The sequence below is a fragment of the Mesoplodon mirus genome (genome assembly GCF_964341445.2).
Source record: "Mesoplodon mirus genome assembly, chromosome: 2".
In the NCBI taxonomy this organism is placed as follows: domain Eukaryota; kingdom Metazoa; phylum Chordata; class Mammalia; order Artiodactyla; family Ziphiidae; genus Mesoplodon; species Mesoplodon mirus.
This window is the reverse complement of record NC_138977.1, coordinates 123,832,737-123,843,555: the sequence shown is the minus strand read 5'-3', so window position 1 is coordinate 123,843,555 and position 10,819 is coordinate 123,832,737. Positions and strand designations below refer to the sequence as shown.

At 47.2% G+C, this 10,819-nt stretch overlaps 1 protein-coding gene across 1 annotated transcript; it reads left to right on the top strand.

Annotated features, from left to right (window-relative positions):
* Positions 1–3,712: 3,712 nt before the first annotated feature.
* On the top strand, positions 3,713–10,763 carry LOC309798489 (TRAF3-interacting JNK-activating modulator-like). Its single transcript, XM_082611062.1, has one exon. It carries the CDS (start codon positions 8,348–8,350, stop codon positions 9,200–9,202), a length of 855 nt encoding a protein of 284 aa, XP_082467188.1. The 5' UTR covers positions 3,713–8,347; the 3' UTR covers positions 9,203–10,763.
* The last annotated feature ends 56 nt before the right edge of the window (positions 10,764–10,819 follow it).

Below are 10,819 nucleotides of genomic sequence, written 5' to 3'. Positions count from 1 at the left end.
CACATGGTCACATGGGAAGAAACAGGCCCTGGACCCGGCCTGGGTGCCCTTGCCCCTCCTGGGTGCAGGCCCAGCTCCCACCCCAGCCCTCCCACTCACTCTCCTATCAGGTGCTCAGAATCCGCCACGGACCTGGGTAACTTGGGGGTGCAGGCTCCTCTGGCTGCTTCCCCAGGGACCCTCCAGCTGGCCCTACCACCCTTGCTCCCAATAGGCTATGGGGGGCCCCTGCCTGCCCAGTTCTCAGCCTGGGGTTCCTGAGCTGGAAGCAGAGGGGAGTGGCGGCCCTGCTGGTACCTGATCCCTGTCCCCGCCATGGTCCCACTTTGTTGTCAGTGCCATGAGGACGGGCACAGCCCCAGGATCTTCATGTGCTCTGGGAAGGCCCTCCTCCAGCCCCTAGGACCAGCCCTGGCCCCAGACAGCATACACCCCCAATCCCAGAATGGTACTCAAGTAGTTTCCATCATGTGGAAGGAGCAAGCAAGACACAGGCCCTGTAGGGATGAGCCTGGACAAGCACAGGCACCCAGAGCCCGCCCTGGGGGGCTCCCCTCCCCACACTGCCCCCCAGTCTCCTGCCCAGGGACTGCTGAGCCCCACCCTCCTCCCCTGCTTGTGCCCAGCCCACAGCTGGCTGGCTGTGGTCCCTTGCTGTGTGTTAGGCTTTGGTTGCATGAAACAGAAAAACTGAATGAACAGAAGTTGAAAGGAGATTGTTTATTTTCTCTTGTGTGAGGGAATGCTGGCCTTTGGCAGCCCTGGGCACCTAGGACACCTTCCCAGGGTCCTTGGAGAACCAGCTCTGTCCAGCTCTCCACTGCCTCATCCTGGCTGGGCTGGGCCCTCATCCTCATGGACCCCTATAGAGGGTGAGGCTCCAGCCATCACATCCACGTTCTAGGCAGCAAACAGGAAGAGAGAAGAGGGGCAAAACTGCCTCCTTTTAAGGTGATTTCCAGAAGCCCATGTAACAGCTGCTCACATCTCAATTGGCCAGAACTTGGTCACATGACCACTCCTAGCCAAGGGAGGTTGGGAAATGTAGTTTTTCTAGAGGATGCGCTCTCATTCCTGGTAAAAAGGGGAGCGGTTGTGGGGGCTGCTAACGGACCTGCCACCCTTGCAGAGCACCCTAGCAGCTGCACCCATTTCCCTGCCTGCCTGCCCCACTTAACTTTAACCAGCTTTGTTCCGTTTGGGCATGTTGGGGACCCTCAGCCTTACCCAGTCACAGCCACACCCTCAGGGGACACTCACCTGGACTGCAGCCTGCCCCTGGCCCACTGTGCTCACTTCCCCGCTCAGGACCCCCAGTGCCCACCGCCCCACCCTCACGGCAGGCTCATGCCACCTGCCCGTCCTGCCGCAGCCCTCCCCTCCCCCTTCAACGGTGGCCCTGCTGGCACCTCATCCCTGTCCCCACCAAGGTCCCACTTTGGTGTCAGTGCCATGAGGACTGGAACAGCCCCAGGACCTCCACCCCTCCTTGCCGGGCTGTACTGGAGTCCAAATACGCTCTAGTGTCTCCACTCGACCCGGGATTGCTTCTTCCGGCTGCCTGCAGTGTGGCCCCCTTTCAGAGCCGAGCCGAAGTTACTAAAGAGCTGTCTACGATGGCTTCCCTTCCCCCGCCCATCACGCCACCCTCTTGCCCGCCCACAGCCCATCCTGCGCCCTTGCCGGGTCTGCTGCTGCTCCTTCCTGCTGCGGATGCTGCCGATTCCTTCTCAAAGCTCAGGGGAACCCATTGTGCCCACCCCTGTCCTGCAGAGGCAAGGATGAGCCCCAGGGGCCAAGCCCAGCTCTGCCCCATCTCAGACGTGCCCCCAGCCGCACTTCACTCCCCTCCCAGGACCCACTGAACTCCCGCTCCGTCCCCCCTCCACAGGGCAGCTCTCCTGTGGCCCCCTCTCCAGGCCCCCCAGCCCTCCCCAGGCCAGTGGTGCTGGCCCATCACTCAGCCTCCTGTGCCCCTCCCCACTTCCCACCCCTTGCTCCAGGTCAGCCAGCGTGACCTACCACGTCCCCCATCCCAGGGTGGCACCCAGGTCTCCATCCTGGACCACTTAAGTGTCACTCAGCTGGGGGACCTTCCCCAGCTATGTGTGGCTTCCTGGAGGGTGCGGTGTTTCCATGGTGAAGGGCAAGACTGGACAGACAACTCGGGGCACCTGGGGCAGGCAGGGTAGTAGTAGCAGGGAGGGGGTGGGGAGGAATCAAACAGGTCATTCTCAGGGACGCAGGGACTGTCACTCAAGGGGAGGGTGCAGAGCTGAGGCACACAGGTCCACGGGGTAGCAGGGGGAAGTCCCGTCCATTCCACGACCACATCCCCTGTAGGCAGGCCACAATTCCGGGTGCCATGTCTCACCCCATACCCGACAGCTGTGTGGTGGCCCCCTTTGGAGAAGCCCCTGCTGGGCACTGACAGGTTCTTCCTCTTGCCAGGACACAGCTGATGGCAGTGGGCGCCCATCCCCAGAATAAAGACAACTTTTCCTGCTTTCAGGGCAGCTGGACAACGCCATGTGACTAGGTTTGGCCAAGTTGGCATGAGCAGAGTGTATGTTGCTGGAGGGGTTCCCAGGGAGGCTCCTTACAGGAAATGGCTGAGCCCAAGGCACATACCCCTGCCCCCCTTCTGCAGACCCAGTGATGGCTGGAGCTCCAGCAGCCACTTTGGGCCAAGATGTAGCCTTGGGGATACAGGCCCTGTACTCTGATACTGGGAAGGGATGAGGCCCAATGGCTCTGTGCAGCCTCCTCCCCAGCCTGGGCACCACCTTAGAACAGAAGGACATTTAAAGCCTTGTGTTCACAAGCCACTGTTACTCAAGAGTTTTCCATTCTGTGCAGCCAGCTCTGACTGCCGCTGTAACAGCCCTGCCAGTCCTCCCTCCTGCCGTCCCTCTGCCACTCCTTGAGCCCACCCAGCCAGTCTGCCTTGGACCAGGGCACAGCACCATCCCACCCCGCACCCCACGGCAGCCCCCATGCTCCCAGGCTGGAGCCAGAGCCCTCAGTGCCACGTGAGGACCCGCTCCCACCAGCCCTGCCCGCACTGCCCCACAGCACCCGCGCTGACAGGGACTCCCCACTCACTGCTCCCGCCCTCCTGACGAGAACCTGCCTAGCCCAAACGCCAGCACTGACATCCCTCTGCTACACGGCCTTGGGAGGCCCTGGGACCCCATCCCCCAGGAAGTCCCGCTCTTGCTTGCCAGGTCCTCACTGGGGCGCCCTGCTCTCCCACATGCAAGTGGGCTCCTCAAGGCACACGGGGTGCAGCCTTCCCCTGCTGGCTCCACACCCACCTATTGCCCAGGCTCTCCCAGGCCCCCCTGCCCCTCCCTGACTCATGGGGTCCCAAGCAGCATGTGACAAGACAGGTGGGAAGGCGGGACACTGAGGGCACCAAGAGAGGGGGTGCAGCTTCCTCTGCTTCCGCTGGGGCCTCTGAGGAAAGTGGGACCCACCCAGGACCCCCTCAGCATCAAGTCACTTCTTGGGGGGCCCTGGGCTCAGAGTGGTGGAGCCTGCTCCCCGAGGTACAGTCCACTGGGCCCCACTGGCCAGAAGGGCCAGCCCAGCTCCCACTGCTGCTCCCGCCAGCCAGAAACACATGGACCTGTGGGTTTGTCTTAATAAACACTCATGGAGAGTCATTAAAAGATATGATGCAAAGAGCACCAGTCACAAATCAGTCATGAATTAAATTTTATAAAAACATTAGTTATCTAACTTTACCTGAAGTTATACAAAAGAGAACAGAAATATAAGAGGTCTTTGACATAGGCATGTACTACCAAGGCACAGTAATTAAAACAGTATGATGATATATAAATAGGTAGACGAGTTGATGAGATAGAACAAAGTTCAGAAATAGAACCACTGTACGTAGGGACTTTAACAAATGATAAAGGCAGTATTTTAAATTTGCAAAAACAAACGAATTCATTACTAGTGTTGGGACACCTGGATGGGTATCTAAAATAAAAAACTGAATTTCCAGAGCCATATTTTATATCAAAATAAATGGTAAGTAGATCACTGACTTAAACATGAAAATGCAACCTATAAAAGTACTAGAAGAAAAGATGGAAGAATTTTTTAATACAATCTTTGAGTGGGGAAGGAATACAAAACTCAGAAGCCATGAAAGGTTGGCTAAATTCAACTACGTAAAAAATCTACATGGCAAAAAACAAGATAAGCAAAGTCAGAAGATAAAATGAGGAAATATTTGTGACTCATCATGTACAGCTTGTTACTGAATAAAGAGCTCTCACAGTTTAATAAGAAACCAATAAGCTAACAGAAAAATGGGCAAAGGGTATGGAATACAATTCACAGAAAAGGATAAACAATGAATGCTTTAACATTATGAAAAATGCTTGCTCTCACTCCTAAGAGGAACGTCAATTAAAACTATAACATGCTACTTTCTCATGGAGCAAAGACCAAAACACTCATCAAGTGAGAGCCAAGGCAGAGTCAGCAACTGGCTGGAAGAGCGTTGAAGGTGTGCCCAACACACAGACACACGCACACACAGCTAGTCGGAAAACCACCAGACTCACTGGATCAAAGCATTTAAGGAAATCTCTGTCCAATCATTAGCTAATCACTAAGCTGCCTTGAAGACAAGTCAACAGGTACAGTCTGAGACACAGAAAAAAGAATGAAGAAAAATGAACAGGCCTCAGAGGCCAATGGATACCATCAACCAAGTGTGTATACATGATGGGAGTCCTAGGAGAGGAGAGAGGGAACAGGACAGAAAGAATCTTAGGAGAAACAGTGGCCAAGTTTGATGAGAAACAATCTCTATAACCAAGAAGCTCAACAAATTCCAAGTAGGACACACACAAAGAGACCTTAACTAGACACTTCGTGGTTAAAACAGTCAGAGGATAAAGACAAACAGAGCATCTTGAAAGTAGCAATTAAAAACCCAACTCGTGTTCAAGGCTTCTTTCCAAAGACTAACAGCTAGCTTCTCTCCAGAAACCCTGCAGCCCAGGAGGCTGTGGGATGACACACTCAAAGTGTTGCAAGAGGGCTTCCCTGGTGGTGCAGTGGTTGAGAGTCCGCCTGCCGATGCAGGGGACACGGGTTCGTGCCCCGGTCCAGGAAGATCCTGCGTGCCGTGGAGTGGCTGGGCCCGTGAGCCATGGCCGCTGAGCCTGCGCGTCCGGAGCCTGTGCTCCGCAACAGGGGAGGCCACAACAGTGAGAGGCCCACATACCGCATAAAAAAAAAAAAAAAAAAAAAGTGTTGCAAGAAAAAGACTGTTAAACCAAGACTTCTACATCCAGCAAAACTATTCCTCAAAACGAAGGAGAAATGAAGACATTCCCAGAGAGACAAAAATGAAGAGACTTCACTGCTAGCAGACCTGCCCTACAAGAGACACTTGAAGGGAGTGCTTCAGGTTGAAGTGAAAGATACCAGATTCAAATCCTCAAAGAGAAATTAGGGCACTGGGAAAGGGAACTACAGAGCCAGATAAGAGACAGTATAAATGTGCTTATGTTTGTAAACCTCTTCTTTTCCTATCTGATTTAAAAGACAACTACATAAAGCAATAATTACAAAACTATGTTGATGGGCTTACAATCTATTAAGATGCAATTTGTATGACAAAAATAGCAGAAAAGAGCTGGAAGGAAACAGAGCTCTAATGGAGCAGTTTTTGTACATTACTGAAATTAAGTTGTTATTAATCCAAAGTAGATTGTATTAAGTTGTTCATCGTAATCCTCAAAGCAACCACTGAAAAAAAATTACTTAAAAAATAGTGGTAGAGACTCAAGGGAATTAAAGTATTACAAGGGAATTAAACAGCCATTTAACACACAAGAAAAAAGGTAACAGAGGAAGAAAGATTTAAAAAGACATGTAGAAAAACAGAAAAACGGCAGACATAAATCTTACCTTATCAGCAATTACATTAAAGGTAAGTAGATTAAACACTCCACTCAAGCAGCAGAGACTTGGTAGAACAGATATAAAAACATGATCAAATATATGCTGTCCATAAGACTTTAGATTCAGAGATATAATGAAAGTGAAAGGCTGGAAAAGGATATACCATGCAAACCACCAGAAGCTACGCTAACATCATACAAGAGACCTTAAGGCAAAAACTGTTTAGTACTAGAGATAGAGAAGGCTGTGCTATAAAGGGTCAACCCATCGGGAAGAAATAAGAAGTATAAACATCTATGCACTTAACAGAGCCTTCAAATACACAAAGCAAAAACTGACAGACAAGAGAGAAATAGATAATTTAACAATAACAGTTGGAGATTTCAATACCCCACTTTCAATAATGGATTTAACTGCTGGGGTAAAGATCAATAAGGAAAAGAAGACTTAAACAACACTATAAACCAGCTAGACCTAACAGACTCTACAGAACACCCATCAACAGCAGAATACTCATCTTCTCAGCTGCACATAAAACACTCTCCAGCATAGATCATAAGTCTCAAATTTTAAAGAACTGAAATCACACAAAACATGTTCTTTGGTTACACAGAATGACATGAGAAATCAAATAACAGAAGGAAATTTGGGAAATTCACAAGTATGTGGAAATTAAACGACAAACTTCTAAATAAACAATGGGTAAAATAAGAAATCATAAGAGAAGTTAGAAAATACTTTTGAGATAAAGATGGATACACAACATACCAAAACGTATGGGATGAAGCTAAAGCAGTGCTTAGATGAAAATTTATACCTGTAAACACCTACGTTACAAAGAAGATAGATCTCAAATCAATAAGCTAAACTTCCACTTGAGAAACTAGAAAAAGAATGAAAAATACTAAACACAAAGCAACCCAATGGAAATAATGACTCAAGTGGAAATTAAGTAAAAAATGAAAAATAACAGAGAAAAACAACTTTGAATAGATCAGTAAAACTGATAACCCTTTAGCTAGACTAACCAAGAAAATTAATGAGAAGACTCAGACTTCTAAAATCAGGAATGATAGAAGAGACATTACTATCAACCTTACAGAAATAAAAATGACTATAAAGTAATGCTATGAACAACTGTATGTCAACAAACGATAACAAATAACCTAGATGAAATGGACAAATTCCTAGAAATGTACAGACTACTGAAACTGACCATGTGGGATTTATCCCATGAATGTAAGTATGGTTCAACATATGAAAAACACTTAATGTAACACACCATACGAAAAGAATAAAGGACCAAAACCACATGATCATTTCAATAGATGTAGAAAGTGCATTTGACAAAAATTCAACTCCCTTCACGACAAAAGCACTCAACAAACTAAGAACATAAGGAAACTTCCTCAACCTGATACAAGGCCATCTACAAAAAAACCAGCTACCATTACACTCAATGGTAAAAGACTGAAAGCTTTTCCTCTCAGATCAAGGACAAGACGAGGATGTCTGCTCTCTCCAATTCTATCCGGCACTGTACTGAGGCTCTAGCCAGAGCACCCAGGCAAGACAGAAAAATAAAAGAAATCCAAATTGCAAAGAAAGAAATACAACTTTCTCTTGCAGATGACATGATAGTGTATATAGAAAATCCTAAGGAATCTACACACACATACAACTATTAGAACTAATAAGTGAGTTCCGCAAGGTTTCAGGATATAAGACCAACATAAAAAAAGTAGTTGTATTTCTATGCATTAGCAATGAACAATCTAAGAATGAAATTCAGAGAACAGCTGCGTTTGCAATGACATCAAACAGAATAAAACATTTAAGAATAAATTTAACAAAATAAATGCAAAACTTGTATACTGAAAACTACAAAACACAGAGAAAATATAAAGAAAACCTAAATAAATGATAAATAAATATAAAGAAAACCTAAATAAAAGATATTCTAAGTTCACTAATTACAAAATTTAATATTAAAATGACATTACACGTGGCCCTTGAACATCTCAGGGTTTAGGGGACCCTACCGAGCCTACCTCCATGCAGTCAAAAATCCACGTGTAACCGCACCATCAGCCCCTGCATCTGTGGTTCTCCTCCAAGGAGTCAACCAGCCATGGCTCACGGGGCCCTGTGGTATTTACTGCTGAAAAAGTCCTTGTGTAAGTGGACCTGTGTAGTTCAAACCCGTGGTTTTCTAAGGTCAGCTATACTTTCCAAAGTGATCTCTAGGGTCGACACAATCCCTAAAATCTCAGATGCCCTTTTTTTGTTTTTTTTGGTGGCACAAATTCATTCATTCATTCATTCATTTTTGAGATTCCATTACTATTTTTAGCAACAGCGACAGACACGTGAGGTGGCTCAAAAATTTGTTTGGAAATGCAAAAGACCCAGAATGGCCAAAACAATGTTTAAAAAGAACAAAGTTGGAGTATTTCGAAACTTACCACAAAGCTACATTAATCGCTCTAAGCCCCGTAAGGAAGGCAGGCAGGGAGGCTTTGGGCTTCCCCAGGGCCAGCTTAATGAAGACAAATTGAAGGGCAAACCGAGATCTTTGGAAAACCAGCTGTACACCTGTACCCAGATGGAAGACCAGAAAAACAGCTATGAGCAGAAGGCCAAGGAGACACTGCAGAAAGTGCTGGAGGAGAAAATGAGTGCAGAACAGCAACTGCAGAGCAAACAGCGGTCCCTGGCTCTGGCCGAGCAGAAGCGTGAAGAGTGGAAGAGCCAGTACGAGGCTCTGAAGGAGGACTGGAGGACCCTGGGGACCCAGCACAGGGAGCTGGAGAGCCAGCTCCACGTGCTTCAGTCCAAACTGCAGGGAGCAGACAGTAGAGACTTACAGATGAACCAGGCCCTACGGCTTCCGGAGAATGAGTGCCAGGAGCTGCAGGCCAAGACTGAACACCTGCAGGGGGACAGAGACCTGTGCAGCTCGGATACCCAGCACCTACAAGATCAACTAAAGAGGTCAGAGGAGGAGAAACTTGCCCTGGTGACCAAAGTACAGCAGTTGCAGAATCAAGCTTTGCCTGGGTGGAGTCCAAAGCCCTCCCATAACGAAGTGGAGCCTGAGGGTCCAGGGAAGAAGGACTGGAATTTCAGAGACCAGCTCCAAAAGAAAACTTTGCAGCCCCTGGCCAAGGAAAAGGAGGCAATGTGGCCCAAGTTCCTGATGCTGATGGCACTGACGGCTATAGCAGTGGCAGTGTTCCTGGCCAATAAGGACTTCCTGAAGTTCTGAAGAACTGGTGACAGCTGCCCCACGACTATCATCAGGCCCACAGTGGAACCAAGTTCAGACTTTTCTAAATAAAAACTAGCTTTTCTGCAAAAAAAAAAAAAGCTACATTAATCAAGACATTGTAGCAGTAGCATAGGATATATAGGTCAAGGGAATAGAAGTGAGAGTCCAGAAATAAATTCACACATTTATTGTCAACTGATGATCAAGAAAAGTGCACACAATTCAATGGAAGAAAGAATAATCATTTTGACAAATGATGCTGAGACAACTGAATATCTACATGAATGAAGCACAGACAAAAATTAACTCAAAATGGGGCTCCCCTGGTGGTACACTGGTTAAGAATCTGCCTGCCAATACAGGGGACACAGGTTGGAGCCCTGGTCCGGGAAGATCCCACGTGCCACGGAGCAACTAAGCACGTGTGCCACAGCTACCGAGCCTGTGCTCTAGAGCCCGCGAGCCACAACTACCGAGCCTATGCTCTAGAGCCTGTGAGCCAAAACTACTGAAGCCCGTGCGCCTAGAGCCTGTGCTCCGCAACAAGAGAAGCCACCACAATGAGAAGCCCGCGCACTGCAATGAAGAATAGCCCCCGCCTGCCGCAACTAGAGAAAGCCCGTGTGCAGCAACAAAGATCCAACACAGCTAAAAGTAAATAAATAAAAGATAAATAAATAAAATTAAAAAAATAATTAACTCAAAATGGCCCAAAGACCTAAAATGAACAGCTACATCTTAAAACTCTTAGAAGAAAACATAAGAGTATATATTCATGACTTTGGAGTAAGCAACAGCTGCTTGGATATGACACCAAAATCACAAGTGACAAAAGGAAAAATATATTAGGTATCATCAAAATTCATAATTTTTGTGTTTCAAAGAATATAATCAAGAAAGTGAAAACACAGAATGGGAGAAAATATTTGCAAATCATATAAGGATCTAGTATCCAGAATATATAAATTACTCTTACAACTCAAAACAACAATTCAAAATGGGCAAAGAATCTAGATGTTTCACCGAAGAAAATATACAAATGGCCAATAAGTACATGAAAAGATGTTCAATATCCTTAGTCAAATCAAAACCACAATGACACACCACTCCACACCCACTAAGATGGCTAAAATTAAAAAGACTGACAAAAGCAAATGTTGGCAAGAACATGGAGAAACGAGAACCCTAATACACTGCTGGTGGGGACAGAAAACAGTGCAGCTGCTTTGGAAAATGTTTTGGCAATTCAATCAATAAGTTAAACACAGAGTTACCACATGATCCAGCCATTCCACTTCTAGGTATAAACCCAAAAGGAATGAAAATATACACCCACACAAAAACCTGTACACAAATGGTCACAGCAACATCATCCATAATAACCCTGAAGTGCAGACAACCCAAATGTCCACAATGCATGGATAAACAAAGTGCAGTATGTTCATACAGTGGTGAGTTATCCGGTCATAAAAAGGAATGAAGCACGGACAGACGCCCCAGCAGGGAAGAATCTTGAAAACGCTGTGCTAAGTGACGGCAGCCAGACACAAAGGGCCACAGGCTGCTATGACTCCATTCACAGGAAACGTCCAGCAAAGGCAAATCCAGAAACAG